At 45.1% G+C, this 20,590-nt stretch overlaps 1 protein-coding gene across 1 annotated transcript in view; it reads left to right on the plus strand.

Moving 5' to 3' along the window:
- The first annotated feature begins 6,655 nt into the window (after nt 1–6,655).
- Nucleotides 6,656–20,590, plus strand: part of KPNA7 (karyopherin subunit alpha 7) — a 34,977-nt gene continuing 21,042 nt past the window's right edge. The window contains exons 1-3 of the mRNA XM_012455457.3: nt 6,656–6,743; nt 6,960–7,048; nt 11,398–11,532. Coding sequence (XP_012310880.2) covers nt 6,983–7,048; nt 11,398–11,532 — 201 coding nt within the window. The 5' untranslated portion in view covers nt 6,656–6,743; nt 6,960–6,982. The remainder of the gene's footprint in view (nt 6,744–6,959; nt 7,049–11,397; nt 11,533–20,590) is intronic.

Here is a 20,590-nt window from a genome sequence, read left to right on the forward strand (position 1 = left end):
TGGTGTGATCTCAGCTCACTGCAACCTCCACCTCCCGGGTTCAGGTGATTCTTCTGCCTCTGCCTCCCAAGTAGCTGGGATTACAGGCATGCACCACCAAGCCTAATTTTTGTGTTTTTCATAGAAACAGGGTTTCGCCATGTTGACAAGGCTGGTCTCTAACTCCTGACCTCAATGATCTGCCTCAGCCTCCCAAAATGTTAGAATTACAGGTGTGAGCCACTGCGCCTGGCTACGCTTCCAAGGTTTCTTATAGCCATGTCTTCTAGGATGTGGCAGGAGGAGGAGCGGTTTCCCTGGCAATGGTCCTAGGACTGAGTGCTATCTTGGGTCTTCCCAGAGGCAGGAGGATTGCAGCCTCTTGTACCAAACTGGCCTCTTCCTCACGCCCAGGCTCATTAACTGAGATGGTTGTGCCATTGGCAAATATAGCAGGTGTGTCAGAAGGGGTTTCTATTTTTTCTGTTGCACGAACCTGGCTTTCCTCCTCTCTCACATCTCACTCGTGTGTTAAGTGCCACCCATAGTGGTGATTTTCCTCCTTTCCTTTCTCTTTTTTCCTTTTCTCACCCAGGCTGGATTGCAGTGGCACGATCTCTGCTCACTACAGCCTCCACCTCCTGGGTTCAAGTGATTCTCTCCTCAGCCTCCCAAGTAGCTGGGACTACAGGTTCACACCACACCTGGCTAATTTTTTTTTTTTTTTTTTTTTTTTTTTTTTTTTTTGAGACAGAGTCTCACTCTGTCTCCGAGGTTGGAGTACAGTGGTGCGATCTTGGTTCACTGCAACCTCTGCCTCCCAGGTTCAAGTGGTTCTCCTGCCTTAGCCTCCCAAGTAGCTGGGACTACAGGCATGCGCCACCATACCTGGCTAATTAAAAAAAATTTTTTTTGTATTTTTAGTAGAGATGGGGTTTAGCCACACTGGCCAGGATGGTCTCAAACTCCTGACCTCAGATAATCTGCCCACCTCAGCCTCCCAAAGTGCTGGAATTATAGGCGTGAGCCAGTGCACCAGCCATGGTGATGATTTCATGCTTTCCTAATGAGATCTTGGTACAGATCATTGACTGCAAAACTTGGACGCAGGAGTCAACTCTGATGTCCTGGTTCGAATACTTCACAGCTATGAGAACTTCGGGAAAATGTCTGAGATGGTTCCTTCACCTGCAAAATGGGAATATTTTTTACCATAGTATTAGATATCACTTCATTTAATCCTAAATGTCTAAAATTCTGGGCACATAATACATGTTTTGGGCCAGGTGCAGTGGCTCATGCTTGTAATCCCAGTGCTTTGAGAGGTGGAGGCAGGAGGATCACTTGAGGTCAGGAGTTCCAGACCAGCATGGCAACATAGAAAGACCCCATCTCTAAAAAATGAAAACCTCAGTTGGGTATGGTGGTGCACATCTGTAGGCCGAGCTACTTGGGAGGCTGAGGTGAGAAGATTGCTTGAGCCTAGTAATTTGAGGCTGCAGTGAGCTATGATTACATCACTGCACCCCAGCCTGGGTGACAGAGTGAGACCCCATTTCTACAAAAAAAAATTAGAAAAATGAGTGAAGTGTGGTGGCTTGTTCCTGTGGTCCCAGCTACTCAGGAGGCTGAAGTGGGAGGATCATTTGAGCCCAGAAAGTGAAGGCTGCAGTGAGTTATGATTGCACCACTGTACTCTAGCCTGGGCAACAGTGATACCCTGTCTCTTAAGAAAAAAGTTTTGTTTATTGCTCCCTAAATAGACCCATAATTCTTGTCTACTCCAGTCTTATAAGTGGCCTATGTCTTAACTCTTGGAGACCTAGAGCTAGAATCTCATTTAAACCCAAATTTTGGTTCAACTGATGATTCTCTTGACACTGGTTATTCTGACCATGAGGAATCTAGTATTCCACATGATCTGTAAAGGATACTGTAATCAATAGCAATGCTTTTTTTTTTTTTTTTGGAGATGGAGTCTCCCTCTGTCACCCCAAGCTGGAGTACAGTGGCATGATCTTGGCTTACTGAAAACTCTGCATCCTGGGTTCAAGCAATTGACCTGCCTCAGCCTCCCGAGCAGCTGGGACTACAGGCACATGCCACCATGCCTAGCTAAATTTTTTTTTTTTTTTTTTTTTTTATAGTAGAGATGAGGTTTCACCATGTTGGTCAGCCTGGTCTCGAACTCTTGACCTCAGGTAACCTACCTGCCTTGGCCTCTCAAAGTGCTGGGATTAAAGGTGTGAGCCACCACATCCGGTTTTGTCTTTTTTTTTCTTTTTGAGACAGGGTCTCACTCTGTCACCCAGGCTGGAGTACAGTATCACAATCATGGCTCACTGCAGCCTCTACCTCTGGGGCTCAAGTGATCTTCCCATGGAGTATCTGGGACTACAGGTGCCCACCACCATGCCAGATTAATTTTTGTTTTTTTTAATGTGGTGATGGAGTCTCTCCATGTTGCTGAGGCTGGTCTGAAGCTCCTGGGCTCAAGTGATCCTTCCTCCTTGGCCTCCCAAAGTGTTGAGATTACAGGCATGAGCTACTGTGCCTGGCCGATGTGTTAAGAAGCAACTCTTCTCTTCCTTATGGGGCGGAATTTGAGATTGCTTAAAAGTATGCTGGACATGGTGGCTCATGCCTGTAATCCCAGCACTTTGGGTGGCTGAGGCGGATGGATCACCTGAGGTCAGGAGTTTGAGACCGGGCTGGTCAATATGATAAAACTTGGTCTCTACTTAAAAAAAAAAAAAAAAAAAACTAGCTGGGCATGGTGGCAGGCACATGTAATTCCAGCTACACGGGAGGCTGAAGGCAGGAGAATCGCTTGAACTGGGAGGCAGAGGTTGCAGTGAGCCGAGACTGCACCACCGTACTCCAGCCTGGGCAACGAGAATGAAAATATATCACCAAAAAAAAAAAAAAAACCCCACAGATGAAAGTGTCGGACACCGGTGTTTCCTAGCCTGAGCTCTGGGGCTGAGGCTGTCTTACAATGCAGTTCTCTTCCCTTCCCAGATGTACTGAGTTCCGATATGTTGCTAGGAGTAAAGCTACCTTGAGCTTGAAGTTGTATTGAAGGAATCTAAAGCCTGAGATTGTCTTAAACCAACTTCTGTGAGGGCTCCTTGGACAGCAACCAAAGGACTCTGGATTCACCGAGGTCCCTTTGTCCACAGTGGCTGGGGAAGAGGTCAACATGACTCACCGTGATTGAGAGCTTTGTGAATGTTTAAACCAGTTGTCACTCTCCACCTTTCTGGCTTTGAGATCCGAGAGTGGGAGAGATTGGTCAATTCCAGGAACTAATTTGCATTTCCCATGATCAGATTTGCAGACGAGGTACAGGCTATTCTTGCCCAGGGTCTGGAGGAAGCTAATGCTTTAAGGCAGGCAGAGCAATGAGGATCTGAAACCCAGAGAGACTGTGTGGGCTCTTGGTTTCCTCTGCTCTGAGGCTCAGCTGACGTGCTCTCCTGCAGCTCCTGTCTTGCTGTGGGTGGCTGGAGCTTCGGTTTAGGGACTTGTCCTTGGTGTGGTGGCTGCTGTTACTGGCAGTGCCTCTGACAGTAACTCTGTTTTTCTGTCTCCAATCCCCTTCTTCCTCCTGGTTTTTTGATAATTCTGCATTCTCTCAGGTCCTAATGTGAGCATCCCCAAGACTCAATCTTTGTTCTGATCTCACATAGAGCTTGTCTCTCTTCTTACAACATCAGTCCTGGCTCTAAATTCTTTCTTTCTTTTTTTTTTTTCTGAGACAGTCTTACTCTGTTGCCCAGGCTGGAGTGCAGTGGCTCGATCTCGGCTCACTGCAACCTCAGCCTCACAGGTTCAAGCAATTCTCCTGCCTCAGCCTCCCAAGTAGCTTGAATTAGAGGCGCCTGCCACCACGCCTGGCTAAGTTTTATGTTTTTAGTAGAGACAGGGTTTCGCCATGTTGGCCAGGTTGGTCTCGAACTACTGACCTCAGGTGATCCACCTGCTTTGGCCTCCCAAAGTGCTGGGATTAGCCACCACACCTGGCTGGCTCTAAATTCCCTGATGCAAATCTCCAAGTTGTCTACACTGTCCCTTTCAAATTGATATGTCTGAATTAGTCTTTTCTACCAAAATTATTCTCGGCTGCTAGTCACTGAAGACTAGAGTCATTTGACCTCTTTATCCAGTTTTCTCTTTTATATAATATAGCCTGGAGCGTCTTGTATGCTCAGAAACAGATGAATATTCATTGCATACCTATAAGAAATATTCCCAGCTGCCTTGTGAACATTCAAACTTGGGGCCAGGTGCAGTGGTTCATGCCTGGGAGATTGCTTGAGCCCAGGAGTTTGAAACCATCCTGGGCAACATAGTGAGATCCTATCTCTACAAAAAATGCAAATTAGCCAGCCATGCTGGCTTGAGCCTGTAGTCCTAGCTACTCGAGAGGCTGAGGCAGAAGGATCACTTGAACTCAAGAGGTTGAGGCTGCAGTGAGCCGTGATCACACTATTTATTTCGCTCTAGCCTGGGCAATAGAGCAAGACCCTGTCTCAAAAACAAAACAGAAACACAAAAGCAAACTCTTTCTAATTAAGAAAAGAAAAGCTCAGACTTGGTCTGATTTGAATAACCACCTCTAATTGAAGGTCAACTCCCCATCCCTTATCACGCACCACCCTCCCTTGACAAATATTTGAGTACCTACTTTGTCATGTCTTGTGAAAGAGGTGAGAAATCCCTGCCTAAGACACACATGGTCTTGTCATGGGGGGAGAGAAGATGGGCAAACAAGAAAATATCAGGCAGCGGTTAAAGCTGAGAAGAAAATAAAAGACTGGGAAGGGCTTTTAGAGATGTTTAAGGAGAGACTGAATGAAGAGGAGCCAAGTGTGCAGAGGTCCTGGGCGGAGCAGCTCCTTCAAAGACCCAAGTACGATGAGCCTGAAGGCTTGATAATGAAGTCAAGGGGTCTAGAACCCAATGATCAAGAAAGAGTTGTTCGAAGTGAAGGGGGCGGGGGCCGGCGTAGAAAGTGTGAATTTTCTTCTAAACTTAATGGGTAGCCAGGAGAGAGTTTTTTTGAAGCAGGAGAGTTAGATCAGTTTCTTTTTTTTTTTTTTTGGAGACAGAGTCTCGCTCTGTTGCCCAGGCTGGAGTGCAGTGGCACAATCTCAGCTCACTGCAAGCTCCACCTCCTGGGTTCAAGCAGTTCTCCTGCCTCAGCCTCCCAAGTATCTGAGACTACAGGCCCACGCCACCATACCTGGCTAATTTTTGTATTTGAGTAGAGATGGTGTTTCACTGTGTCACCCAGGCTGGTCTTAAGCTCCTGAGCTTAGGCAATCTGCCCACCTCAGCCTCCCAAAGTGCTGGGATTATAGACATAGGCGTGAGCCACTGCACCCGGACTTATTACTATTTTTAAAATTTGTTTTGGAGACAGGGTCTTGCTCTACTGTCCAGGCTGGAGTGCAGTGGTGCAATCATGGCTCAGTGCAGCCAACTTCTGGGCTCAAGCGATGTGTCCACCTTGGCCTCCCAGTGCTGGAATTACAAGCGTGAGCTACTGTACCTGGCCAGAGAGAACATTTTCTTTTCTTTTTGACAGGGTCTTGCTCTGTCACCCAGGCAGGAGTACAGTGGTGCAATCATGGCTTACTGCAGCCTTGACTTGATGGGCTCAAGCAATCCTCCCACCTCAGCCTCCCAAGTAGCTGGGACTACAGGTACGTGCCACCATGCCAAGCTAGTTTTTATATTTTTTGTAGAGACAGGGTCTTGCTTTGTTTCTAACACTGGTCTCAAACACCTGGCGTTAAGCAATTCTACACCTTAACCTCTCAAGTTATGGGGATTACAGGCATGAGCCACTGTAACTAGCTAATCAGATTTTTTTTTTTTTTTTTGAGATGGAGTCTCACTCTGTTGCCCAGGCTGGAGTACAGTGGTGCGATCTCAGCTCACTGCAATCTCCGTCTCCTGGGTTCAAGTGATTCTCCTGCCTCAGCCTCCCAAGTAGCTGCAGTTGTAGGCATCCACCACCATGCCTGGCTAATTGTTGTATCTTTAGTAGAGACGGGGTTTCGCCATGTTGGTCAGGCTGGTCTCAAACTCCTGACCTCAAGTGATTAATCTGCCTCAGCCTCCCAAAGTGCTGGGATTATAGCGTGAGCCACTGCACCTGGCATGAAAGGCTTCTGTATATGACAACCAGCCTACCTGTCTCGTTGAGGACCTAGTTGAAGCCAAAACACCTTTAAAGGGTTTCCTTCACTGTTAATGCCCAGGGCTGGTTGTCTTGGTGCTCTCACGGTGCTCACAGCCTACTGAGCTGGCGTGGCAATGCTTATAGGAGCTGTCTTCAAGTGTGGCATGGCGGCTCATGCCTGTAATCCCAGCATTTTGGGAGGCTGAGGTGGGAGGATCACCTGAGCTCAGGAGTTCAAGACCAGCCTGAGCAACATGGTGATATATATATATACACACACACATACACACACACACACACACACACACACACACACACACACACACACACACAGAGGCACAGACACACACACAAATAAGCCAGGTGTGATGGCTCATGCCTGTAGTCCCAGCTACTCAAGAGGCTGAAATGGGTGTCTCACTTGAGTCCAGGAGGTCAAGGTTGCAGTGAGCCGTGATTGTGCCATTGCACTCCAGCCCAGGTGACAGAGTGAGGCCCTGATGCCAACAAGCATGCCTTGCAGACATAGGACTTGGAACTGAGAAGTCCGGACTGTTGTTCTTGCTTCCAGGCTGAGCCCAAGGGCTGGGGATGGGGAGTCTGTGCTGTGTATGTGGATTCTAACTCGCACTCGGCTTCTCTGGTCTCAAAAAATAAAAACGTGCTGACTTACTGGGTCTGTCCTCTGCTCCACTGGGAGCCCTTTAAGGGTTAGTGCCCGATGATACTGATGTAATAACCTACACAATGGGCACTGAAAATCTCTTTGTTCTTGTCCAACCTGCAGGTAACTTACTACTACCCACCAATATGCCGAGCTTAGATGCTCCAGAAGAGAGGCTGAGAAAATTTAAGTACCGAGGCAAAGATGCATCTGTGAGTATAAAGTACCCACATGCTTCTATCAAGGACCAGTGCAATGTGCATAAAAAATAGAATGGAGAGGCCAGGCGTGGTTGCTCACACTTGCAATCCCAGCACTTTGGGAGGCCAAGTCCGGTGGATCACTTGAGGTCAGGAATTCAAGACCAGCCTGACCAAACATGGTGAAAGACCATCTCAACTAAAAATACAAAATTAGCCAGGTGTGGTGACAGGTGCCTGTAATCCCAGCTACTTGGGAGGGTGAGGCTGGAGAATAGCTTGAACCCAGGAAGTCAAGGTTGCAGTGAGCCGAGATCGTGCCACTGCACTTCAGCCTGGGCAACAAGAGCAAAACTCCATCTCAAAAAAAGGAGCGGGGTGGGGCACAGCAGCTTATGCCTGTATTCTTAGCACTTTGGGAGACTGAGGTGGGCGGATCATGAGGTCAAGAGATCGCGACCATCCTGGCCAACATGGTGAAACGCTGTCTCTACTAAAAATATAAAAATCTAGCTCAGCGTAGTGGTGCACACCTGTAGTCCCAGCTACTTGAGAGGTTGAGGCAGGAGAATTGCTTGAACTCAGGAGGCTGAGGTTTCAGTGAGCTGAGATCTCGCCACTACACTCAGGCCTGGTGACAGAGCAAGACTCCATCTCAAAAAAAAAAGCAGGGATGGTGGTGGTTGGTGGTGGAGAGATGGATTGACAAGGCAAATACAGCAAAAGATTTTTTAGATAGATGCCTGAGTGTTTCCTTGAATTATCCTTTCAACTTTTCTGTATGTTTGCTATTTTCATCAAATATTAAAGGTGGGAAAGACAAAAACACGTGGACTTGGGAGCCAGACAACTGTGGAATCAAAGTTTCCATGGGATCTTGCAATTATTTTATTTCAGAATCCCAGTTTCTTCATCCATAAAACAGGGTTGCTTGGGTAGGCATGGTGGCTCATGCCTGTGTTCGCAGCACTTTGGGAGGCTGAGGGGGGAGGATCGCTTGAGGACAGGGGTTCGAGACCAGCCTGGGCAACATAGCAAGACCTCCAACTCTACAAAAATCAGCTAGATGTGGTGGCGTGTGCCCATAGTCTATTACTCAGGAGGCTGAGGTGGGAGGATTGCTTGAGCCCAGGAGTTCAAGGCTGCAGTGAACTGCGATTACACCACTGCACTCCAGCCTGGGTGACAGAGCCAGAGCCTGTCTCTAAAACAAAACCAAACTAAAAACTAGGCTGGGCCAGGCGCAGAGGCTCATGCCTGTAATCCCAGCACTTTGGGAGGCTGAGGCGGGCAGATCACCTGAGGTCAGGAGTTCGAGACAAGCCTGGCCAACATGGTGAAACCCTGTCTCTATTAAAAATATAAAAAATTAGCTGGGCATGGTGGTGGGGGCCTGCAATCCCAGCCACTTGGGAGGCTGAGGCAGGAGAATCACTTGAATCTAGGAGGCAGAAGTTGCAGTGAACTGAGACCGCGCCACTGCCCTCCAGCCCGGGCAACGGTGAGAGATTCCATCTCAAAAAAAAAAAGCCCGAGGCCGGGCGGGGTGGCTCAAGCCTGTAATCCCAGCACTTTGGGAAGCCGAGGCGGGTGGATCACGAGGTCAAGAGATCGAGACCATCCTGGTCAACATGGTGAAACCCCATCTCTACTAATACAAAAAATTAGCTGGGCATGGTGGTGCGTGCCTGTAGTCCCAGCTACTCAGGAGACTGAGGCAGGAGAATTGCCTGAATCCAGGAGGCGGAGGTTGCGGTGAGCTGAGATCGCGCCATTGCACTCCAGCCTGGGTAACGAGCGAAACTCTGTCTCAAAAAAAAAAAAAAAAAAAAAAGCCCGAAAAACACAGGCTGCTACTTATCTCCCAGGGGCTGGATATATTTATCTCCAAGGGCCAGTATACAGGTGTTTAACTACAACTGCTCATGTCAATGTTGAGCTGTTCTTGCTGCCAGGCTGAGCCCAAGGGCTGGGGCTGGGGAGTCCGTGCTGTTTATATGATTCTAACTCTGACTCAGCTTCTTTGGTTGCATAGTTTTCTGTTGCTAGCTCTGTATCTCTGTATCTTTTTTTTAGATGAAGACTCGCTTTGTACCCCAGGCTGGAGTGCAGTGTTGTAATCCTAGCTCAGTCCAACTTCTGCCTCCCAAGTTCAAGCAATTCTCATGCCTCAGCCCTCCAAGTAGCTGGGATTACAGGCGTGCACCACTATGCCCAGCTAATTTTTGTATTTTTAGTGAAGGCAGGGTTTTGCCATGTTGTCCAGGCTGGTCTCAAACTCCTGGCCTCAAGTGATCCACCCTCCTCGGCCTCCCAAAGTGCTGGGATTACAGGCATGAGCCACCACGCCTGGCCCCATCTCTGCATCTTGACTGGCATCATAGAAGGTTAGCTCTGCTTTGGGAATCTGAAAGCCTGATTAGGGATGAGGGAAGCACAGGGTGACAGCAGCCTGGTCAGGCCACAGTCAGGAACCAAATCCCTCTTACAGTAACCTGTTCCAGCAATGAAGCTGTCTGGCTTCTAGGACCACTGCAGATTAAAGGAAACCAGTGAGAACAAAGGAACTGAGTCCTCCACATGGACAACAACAGGGAGGGCCTGCCAAAGAGAAGAGAGAAACATATAAAACTTTTCACAGGGAAGTCCTGCCTAGCGATGCGGCAAGAGTATGCTGGACTCTGATTCCCACAGGTGTTCCTGCCTTGCCAGATAATGCCACCATGACTCTTTAACATTTTTTCCTTTTATTATTATTGCTATTATTTGAACACAGTCTCACTCTGTCATCCAGGCTGGAGTGCAGTGGCATGATCATAGTCCACCGCAGCCTCTGCCTCCCAGGCTCAAGTGATCCTCCCACCTTAGCCTCCAAAGTAGCATCATGTCCAGCTAATTTTTTGTAGAGACAGGGTCTCACCATGTTGGCCAGACTGATCTTGAACTCCTGAGCTCAAGCAGTCCTCCTGCCTCAGCCTCACGAAGTGCTGAGATTGCAGGTCTGAGCCACCATGCTTGGCTGATGACCCTTTTTCAAACAAGAATTAAATAGCTTAAGGAACCAGAAGTATCTCATATGTTGTGACTTCTTTATAATTACTCCTTAAAAGACTTCAGCTTAAACTCAGCTATCTAGAAAGGTTAGGTCATTTTCCTCAGGATTCTCAACACTATAAAGTTTGAGTCATTAACTGACAAAAGGAGAAAGAGAGAGAGAGAGAGAGTGTGTGTCTGTGTGTGTGTTTTAGAGGCAGGGTCTCAGTCTATTGCTCAGGCTGGAGTGCAGTGGTACAATCACAACTCAAAGCAGCCTAGACCTCTCTGGCTCAAGGGATCCTCCCACCTTAGCCTCCCAAGTAGCTGGGACTACATATGCATGCCACCAATCCCAACTAATTTTTTTTTTTTTTTTTGGTAGAGATAGGGTTTTGCTGTGTTGTCCAGGCTGGTCTGGAATATCTGGCCTTAAGTGATCCTCCTGCCTTGACCTCCCAAAGGGCTGGGATTACAGGCATGAGTTGCCATGCCCAGCCTTGTTTTAATTTTAATCACCCTCAGTACGTAGTCTTGGGGATGAAGGCCTTAATGGCTTATAGACAAGTTTCATTAATAGTGGAAATGGGCCACGCGCAGTTGCTAAGCCTGTAATCCCAGCACTTTCAGAGGTTGAGGTGGGTGGATCACTTGAGCCCAGGAATTTGAGACCAGCCTGGCCAACATGGTGAAACCCTGTATCTGCTAAAAACACAAAAATTAGCAGGTGTGGTGATGCATGCCTGTGATCCCAGTGATTTGAGAGCCTGGGACACAAGAATGGTTTGAACCCCAGAGGCAGAGGTTGCAGTGAGCCGAGATCACATCACTGCACTCTAGCCTGGGTGACAGAGTGAAACTCCATCTCAAAAAAGTAGTGGAAATGATCAGGGCGTCTAGGACATGGACAGTCCCCTAATCATCCATGGCACCACCTGTCAAGCCACCACTGAAAAGGCCTGGGCACATTCAGGAAGCAGCCATACTCTTCAGGAACTGATCAGCATTGGTGAAGATGCGTTCAGACTTATGGAGGGCAATGGGATGCTTTGCCGAGGTGTTTTTACAGCTGAGAATCCTGACCTGTCAAGGTTGTACATGGTCTTGCTTTATTTTGGAAGAAGATTGAATTATTTTCTAGACATGGTAGAAGAGAAAGCAGAAGAGAATGTAAACAGCTGAGATGATTTATTAACTGTGATCCAAACTCTTTCAGCCTGTTGGATTTGTAAAAATGAGATTGGATACTTTGAAACGTGTTTGACAGACTAAATGTGGTGATATCCCCACTCCTGGTTCTAAATGCTCCAATTTCTTTTCCTCACTAGCTGAGGCGACAGCAGAGGATGGCAGTCAGCCTGAAGCTCCGAAAGGCCAAAAAAGATGAACAGACCTTAAAGAGAAGGAATATAACCAGCTTCTGCCCTGACACACCTTCTGAAAAAACAGCCGAAGGGGTGGCGGTCAGTACATAGTGTTTATAGCAGTCTTGTGCAAAATATGTTCTTAGTGTCTCTGGCTGGAAAATGTTTAATAGATTCAGAACTTGCAAACTCTCATTTGGGGCTTTTAAAGAAAAGAGTGAAGAGATTATGGTTTGGTCTAAACCGCCTTCGTCAAAAGGAAAATGGCCATTACTCCTGTGTTTGTGAGCTGTGGAATCTAGGTCCTAGTGGGGGATGGAAAACGTGCTATTTCTTTTTTTATTTTACTTTTTTTATTTTATTTTACTTTTTTTTTTTTTTTTTTTTTTGAGGCAGAGTTTCGTTCTTGTCTCCCAGGCTGGAGTGCAATGGCGTGATCTTGGCTCACTGCAACCTCTGCCTCCCGGGTTCAAGTGACTGCCTTAGCCTCTCGAGTAGCTGAGATTGCAGGCATGCACCACCACACCTAGCTAATTTTGTATTTTTAGTAGAGACGGAGTTTCTCAATGTTGGTCAGGCTGGTCTCTAACTCCCTATCTCAAGGGATCTGCCCGCCTTGGCCTCCCAAAGTGCTGGGATTAAAGGCATGAGCTACCATGCCCGGCTTACTTTTTTATCTTTTTAATTTTTAATTTTTGAGACAGGGTCTCTCTCTGTCACCCAGGCTGGAGTGCAATGGCACAATCGGAGCTCATCGCAGCCCTAACCTCCCTGGGTTTAAGCGAGTCTTCTGGCTCAGCTTCTAGAAGACCTGGGACTACAGGCACTCACCACCATGCCTGATGAATTTTTGTATTTTTTATAGAGACAGGGATTTGCCCTGTGGCCCAGGATAGTCTCAAACCCCTGACTCAAGTGATCTGCCCGCCTCAGCCTCCCAAAGTGCTGGGATTACAGGCGTGAGTCACTGCACCTGGCCAAAAAGGTGATATTTCTAATTGAAAATTCACTTGCTACCTGTAAGCCTGAAAACTGAGGAAATGAGGGTAGGTGAAGGTTACTTCTCAGTGGAGGCATCTAGTCCCTGGGTGGGTTAAGTCTTCCCTTCTCCATCTACCCCAACCTCATTAAATGCAGATTCTGGGTTGACTTCAAGGTTAGTTTGGTTTCTGTGAATCCCGAATGCCTTGACCAGGAAGTTTTCCTTCTTAGCACTTCAATACTGTTGCCTCTGTCTGTCTTTTGGGGTACACCACTGTCTGTGTCTTACCTTAGCCACCCACATGTCCCCTTTTACCCTGCTAGGCTTAGGGCTCTTAGAGGGCAGAGTCTACTTTCATTTTTACCACTTGGGTCCAATGGTTCCTTCCCATTCATCAGTGAAATGGGTAGTCATTCTCTGAATTGCCATAGGAATCCGAACTATATCTCTAGTTAGCTTAATTTGTTTGGAGCAGTCCCTGGAATCCCCCATCCAAGAAAGGTATGAAACAAAAGGGAAAATAAGGCCAGATGCAGTGGCTCACAGCTGTAATCCCAACACTTGGGGAGGCTGAGGCGGGTGGATCACCTGAGGTCAGCAGTTTGAGATCAGCCTTGCCAACATGGTGAAACCCAGTCTCTACTAAAAATACAAAAACTAGCTGGGTGTTGTGGCATGTGTCTGTAATCCCAGCTATTCGGGAGGCTGAGGCAGGAGTATCACTTGCACCTGGGGGGCAGAGGTTGCAGTGAGCCGAGATCATGCCACTGCTCTCCAGCCTGGGTGACAGAGCGAGACTCCATCTCAAAAAAAAAAAGAAAAAAAATTGCTTACCTTTTGGTTCTATATTAGCGTTTATTTATTTATTTATTTAAAGAAACGTAGATATAACTCATACTTCAAATTTCACTCTTGAAGTACCTAATCAGTGGTTTCGAGTATAGTCGCCAAGTTGTGCAACCATCACCACTAGATAATTCCAGAACCTACTCATCACCTCAAATAGAAACTCCACACTCATTCAGTAGTCACTCCCCATTCCTCACCCACTACAGTCTCTGCAAACACTAGTCTACTTTCTGTCTCTGGAATAACCTCTTCTATACATTCCCTATGAATGCAGTCATACAACATGCAAGTTTTTGTGTTTAGCTTTCATGTTTTCAAAGTTCATGTTGTAGCCTGTATCAGTACTTCCTTCCTTTTGAACAGAATGATATTCTGTTGTATGGGTAGACCACAGTTTGTGTATCTATTTGTTTATAAGATAAATATAAGTCTCACTCTGTCGCCCAGGCTGGAATGCAGTGGCGCAATCTCAGCTCACTGCAACTTTCGCCTCCTGGGATCAAGCGATTCCCTTGCCTCAGCCTTCCGAGTAACTGGGATTAGAGGTGCATGCCACCAGGCCCGGCTAATTTTTGTATTTTAGTAGAGATGGGATTTCACCATGTTGGCCAGGCTGGTCTTGAACTCGTGACCTCAAGCAATCTGCCCACCTTGGCGTCCCAAAGTGCTGGGATTACAGGCATGAGCCACCATGCCCGGCCTGTTTATCCATTTATTAGTTGGGGGACATTTGAGTTGTTTCCACTTTTTGGTTATTATGATGAGTGCAGTCATTAACATCTGTGTACAAGTTTTTATGTGGATGGATGTCTTTGGTTCCACTGAGAATAACTAGGTTATGTGCTGAGTCTGTTTCAATCTTTGTAGTAGGCTGTATCATGGCACCCCAAGTGTCTGCATCTTCTAATCTCCAAACCTGTGAATGTTGCTCTATGACAAAAGGGACCCTGCAGATGTGATCAAGTTAAGAATTTTGAGATAGACAGGTGATTCTGTATTATATGAGTGGGCCTGGCATTCGATGGGGCTTATAAGAAGAGCAATGTGATGATAAAAGCAGATGCCAGGGATGGCGGTTCATGCCTGTAATCCCAGCACTTTGGGAGGTTGAGGCAGGAGGATCACTTGAGGTCAGGAGTTTGAGACCAGCCTGGCCAACATGGTGAAACCTCGTCTCTACTAAAAATACAAAAATTAGCCGGGCTTGGTGGCACACACCTGTAATCCCAGCACGTTGAGAGGCCAAGGTGGGAGGATCACTTGAGGTCAAGTCCAGCCTGGCCAACATGACAAAACCCCATCTCTACCAAAAAACACAAAAATTAGCTGGGTGCAGTGGTGTGTGCCTGTAATCTCAGCTACTCAGGAGGTGGAGGAAGGAGAATCTCTGGAGCCTGGGAGGCAGAGGTTGCAGTGAGCTGAGATCACACCACTGCACTCCAGCCTGGGTGACAGAGTGAGACTCTGTCTCAAAAAAAAAAAAAAAAAAAAAAGGCTGGGGAGTGGGCAGATATTAGCATGGTGTGCTTTGACGATGGAGGGAGGGACCACAAATCAAGGAATACATGTGATTCCACGAGTAGCTGAAAAGAGCAAGGAAACAGATTCTCCTCTCAGAGGCTTCAGGGGGAACCAGCCCTGTTGATATCTTAATTTTAGCCCAGTGAAATCTATTATGAACTTCTGACCTTCCGAACCACAGGAATAAGTCTGTGTGTTCTAAGCCACTAAGTCTGTGGTAGCTTTTGCAGCAGCAATAGGAAACATGATGTCAAGCCATTTTCTAAAGTGGTTCCACCACCATACAGCTTGACATTCCTACTAATACTCGTTATTGTTTATTTTTAAAAATTATAGCTATCTAGTAGGTTCAAAAAGCTATGTTACTATGATTTTCATATGTTTTGCCTTTTTTTTTTTTTTTTGGTTGATGTTTTGAGACAGACTCTTGCTGTGTCACCCAGGCTGGAGTGCAGTAGTATGATCACAGCTCACTGCAGCCTCAAACTCCTGGGCTCAAGCAATCCTCTTGCCTCAGCCTCCTAAGTAGAGGGGACTACAGGCATACACCACCACACCTGGCTAATTTAAACATTTTTTTGGTAGAGATGGGGGTCTCACTATGTTGCCCAGTCTGGTCTTGAACTCCTGGCCTCAAGTAATCCTCCCACCTCAATCTTCCAAAGCACTAGGATGTACTTTTCATGTGCTTAATTTATATTTTCTTTGGAAAAATGTCTATTCTGGCTGGGCACAGTAACTTACACACCTGTAATCCCAGCACTTTGGGAGGCCAAGGTGGGTGGATCACTTGAGGTCAGGAGTTTGAGACTAACCTGGCCAACATGGTGAAATCCCATCTCTAGTAAAAATACAAAAATTATCCAGGTGTGGTGGTGGGTGCCTGTAACCCCAGCTACTCAGGAGACTGAGAAGGAGAATTGCTTGAACCCAGGAGGCAGAGGTTGCAGTGAGCTGAGATCATGCCACTGCACTCCAGCCTGGGTGACAGAGAAAGACTGTCTCAAAAAAAAAAAAAAAAAAAAAGGGTAGTCTATTCAAGCCCTTTGTCTATTTTTAAGTCAAATAAATTGGGTTTTATTGAGTAGTAAGAATTCCTTATATATTCTAGATACTAATCCTTAGCAGATATGACTTGGAAATATATTCTACTGCTCTGTGGGTTGTCTTTTTCACTTTCTTTGTCTTTTCACTTTCTTGATAGTATCCTATGAAGCATAAAAGGTGTCTAGCTTATTTTCTTAGCTGTGTTTTAGGTGTCATATTCAAGAATCCATTGCCTAATCTAAGGTCACAAAGATTTATGCTTATGTTTCTTTTTTTTTTTTTTTTTGAGATGGAGTTTCGCTCTTGTTACCCAGGCTGGAGTGCAATGGAGCGATCTCAGCTCACTGCAACCTCCGCCTCCTGGGTTCAGGTAATTCTCCTGCCTCAGCCTCCCGAGTAGCTGGGATTACAGGCACATGCCACCATGCCCAGCTAATTTTTTGTATTTTTAGTAGAGACGGGGTTTCACCATGTTGACCAGGATGGTCTCGATCTCTTGACCTCGTGATCCACCCGCCTTGGCCTCCCAAAGTGCTGGGATTACAGGTGTGAGCCACCGCGCCCGGCCTGCTTATGTTTCTTTCTAAGAGTTTATAATTTTAGCTCTTACTTTTAGGGTTTTGAGCCATTTGGAGTTAATTTTTGTAAATAGTGAGAGTAGGAGTCCAACTTTGTGCTTTTGCATATGATACATAGTTGTACAAGCACAATTATTTGATGAGACTACTTTCTACCCATTGAATTGTCTTGGTACCTTTGTCAAAAATCAATTGACCATGAATATAAGGGTTCGTCTGTGGATTGTCAGTTCTATTCTATTGATTATATGTTTATCTTTATGCCATTGAATATTTGATTACTGTAGTTTTGTGGTCAGTTTTGAAATTGAGAAGTGTGAGTCTTCCAGCTTTGTCCTTTTTTCAGTATAATTTTGGCTATTCTGGATCCTTTGTATTTCTATATGAATTTTAAAATCAGCTTGTCAATTTATTCAATAAAGGCAGCTCAGCTTTTGATGGAGATTGCGTTGAACCTATAGAGTGGAGTCATTGAACCTATAAGGTGGAGTATTGCCATCTTAATATGAAGTCTTCCCATCCATGAACATGGGATACCTTTTCATTTATTTCAGTTCTCTTTATTATTAATTTTTTACAGTTTGCATCATATAACTCACATTTCTTTTGATAAATTTATTACTAAGCATTTTATTGTTTTTATGTTATTGTAAATTAAATTGCTTTGATTTTTGATCACTATTAATTGTGTAAAAATACAATTAATTTTTGTATATCAATTCTGCAACCTAGCTGAATTTATTAGCTCTGGGCTTTTTGTGTAAATTCCTTAGGATTTTCTATATATAAGGTATGTTGGCTGGGCATGGTGGCCCACACCTGTAATCCCAGCACTCAGCACTTTGGGAGGCTGAGGTGGGCAGATCATGAGGTCAAGAGTTTGAGACTAGCCTGGCCAATGTGGTGAAATCTCATCTCTACTAAAAATACAATAATTTGCTGGGCATGGTGGCATGTGCCTGTAAACCCAGCTACTTGGGAGGCTGAGGCAGGAGAATCACTTGAACTCAGGAGGTGGAAGTTGCAATGAGCTGATATCACGCTACTCCAGCATGGGTGACAAAGCAAGACTCTGTCTTGGGAGAGAAAAAGGATTATGTCACTTGCAAATAGTTTTATTTCTTCCTTTCCAATCTGGGTGCACTTTATTTGTTGCCTAATTAATGCATCTAGAACTTCCAATACCATCTCAGATAAAAGTGAAAAGAGCAGCATCCTTGTCTTATTCCTGATCTTGGGGAAAACCTTTAGACTTTCACCATTAAGTATGAGGTTACCGCTGAGTTTTTTGTAGATGCCTTTATCAGAATGAAGAAGTTACCTTTTATATCAGTTTGTCGAGTTTTTTTTATTATGAAAGTATGTTGAATTTTGTCAAATGCTTTTTCTGCATTGAGATGATCACGTAGGTTTCCCCCTTTACTAATACGGGGTACTATGTTGATTTTTTCACATGTTAAACCACTCCTGAATTCTTGGATTAAATTCTAATTCATCATGATGACCAATATGTTGATCATATGTTTCACATGTTTATGCATTTGGTTTCCTCCTATTTTGTTGAATTTTTGCATCTGTAGTTATACGGGATATTAGTATGTACTTTTCTTTTAATGTTCTTAGTTTGGTATCAAATTAATACTAGCCTCAAAGAATGGGTGAGAAATTTATTTTGTAAAGTTGGTAAAGATTCTTCTTCTTCTTCTTCTTTTTTTTTTCTGTTTTGAGATGGAGTTTTGCTCTTGTTCCCCAGGCTGGAGTGCAATGGTGTACAGTTCTTGGCTCACTGCACCGCAGCTTTTTGGCCTTGACGTTTTCTGATAAGAGATCAGCTCTTAATCTTATTGAGGCTTTGTACATGAGTTGTTTCTCTCTTACTGGTTTCAATGTTTTTGATTCTATAGTTTTGGCTTTCAACAGTTAGATTATAATATGTCTGGATCTTGGGATTTATTCTATTTGGAGTTAATTGAGCTTTTCAGATGTGTAGACTAATTATTCTGTTGGATTTGGGAATGTCTTTGGCCATTATTTCTTTGGATATACTTTCTGCTTCTTTCCCTCCTCTCCTTCCTATTGTGCATTTGTTGGTATCCTTGAGGGTGTTCCACAGAGCTCTAAAAATCTGTTAATTTTCATCTTCAGTCTCTTCTGTGTTATCTTCCTCAGACTGGATAATTTCACTTAACCTATCTTCAGCTTCACTGCTGCTGTATTCTATCTGCTTAAATCTGCTGTTAAGCCCCTTTAGTGAATTTTTTGTTTCAGTTATTGTATTCTCCAATTCCAGAATTTGTATCTGGATCCTTCTAATAACTTAATCTGCTCATTGATATTCTCTATTTGATGCGACCTCATTCTTGTACTTTAGTTCTTTAGTCATGGTTTACTTGAGTTCTTTGACTGTATTTGAAATCTTTGTCTAGTTGAACATCTGGTCTCCTCAGGGACCATTTCTATTGATTACTTTTTTTCCACATATATATGTATATGTGTGTGTCACACTTTCTTTGCTTGTCTCATAATTGTTGAAAACTAGTCATTTAAAATAGTGTGACAACTCTAGAAATCAGACTTTCCATTGCCCCAGGATTTGTTGTTGTTGCTGGCTGTGCTTGTTTAGTAATTCCTGAACTAATTATCTAAAATCTGTATTTTTTGTGATGTGTGGCTACTGAAGTCTCTGCTCAGTTTGCTTAGTGTCAACTAATCAGAGATTTATTTTAACACTTGGAACCACAAGGAAAAGAACCCTCAATTTTTGCCAAGAAGCTGTGTGTTGGGGGCATGCCGTCATCACTCAGCCAGGCAGTTGACAATTCTGCTGTAAGCCTTCACTTCCTGTTTGCATAGAGCCTTAAGGTCAGCGAGAGGTGAGAGCTGAGGGTCTTAGTTTTTGTTGTTATTGTTTTTAGCGTGTGTATAGCCCTATACGTGCACATGACCTCCTAGATTCTTAGGAATATGTCAGAGCTTTCAAAGCCCCAATGGACATCTAATTCCTCAGATATTCCTTTCAAGTTTTTGTGTTAGCCTGTTGTTTATCCCAATTGTTATTCAACCTCTCAGGTAGCTGTGAAGTTAAACAACTTACTCTGTTTTCAATGAACATTCTCAGGGAAAGGCCTTTTCACATTGAGTAAGCTCTGAGTCAGCATGGTCTATAAGTGGGATCTTTCAGGGAACGACCAGGAAGATCAAATAATAATTTTCTGGGAATGGAGCTTCAAAGGAGCACCTACCCATTTTGCCTCTTCTGGTGGCCATTGGTTTTTCACAATGATTGTGGACTATTGGTTTTCAAGACTACCATGGAGCTGAGGGTGGACAGGAATAGGGCAAAGTGCTGCAAAGCTCTCATGATTCTTTTTTTTAAGACAGAGTCTCACTCTGGTGGGCTGGAGTGCAGTGGCACGATCTCGGATCACTGTAACTTCTGCCTCCCAAGTTCCAGCTATTCTCCTGCCCCAGCCTTGTGAGTGGCTGGGACTATAAGAGCATTTCATCATGCCCAGCTGCTTTTTGTGTTTTACGTAGAGACAGGGTTTCACCATGTTGGCCAGGATGGTCTGGATCTCCTGACCTCGTGATCTACCTGCCTCGGCCTCCCAAAATGCTGGGATTACAGGTGTGAGCCACCAGGCCCAGCCATTCTCATGATTCTTACTGAGATTCGGCTGTCTTTCCTGGATGAACACTTCCTGGCTTGAATAAAACAACTGGCTGAAAGCCTTTGGTCAATTTCTACAGTGCTGAAAAAGTTGATTCTATTTTGGTCAGTTTTCTTGTTGCTTCTATGGAGGAGATAATTTTTTGGACATCCTTAGTCTGCCATGTTTTGTATCCAGTAGCATGTTCTTACTGCATGGGATAAAAATGTTCTTGGGATCCAAGTCATGATAGGTATGACAGTCTGCCATGTTTTGTATCCAGTAGCATGTTCTTACTGCATGGGATAAAAATGTTCTTGGGATCCAAGTCATGATAGGTATGACTTCTCCCTTAAGCATGGGAAGTGTCACCCAGATCTGTGAGATCCGTGGACCACCAAATGTTCTTGCCTCCCTGAGTAGAGAACAGCATGCAAGATGGGACGTCCTGTTCAAGCCAGCCTGTTTTAATCAGATGGATGACGGCTAGACGAGGTGATGTTGACAGCTCCTTTTGGCAGAGAATCTGA

Source organism: Aotus nancymaae, unplaced genomic scaffold (assembly GCF_030222135.1).
Source record: "Aotus nancymaae isolate 86718 unplaced genomic scaffold, 86718_ANA_hifiasm-v0.15.2.pri h1tg000015l_0, whole genome shotgun sequence".
Classification (NCBI taxonomy): domain Eukaryota; kingdom Metazoa; phylum Chordata; class Mammalia; order Primates; family Aotidae; genus Aotus; species Aotus nancymaae.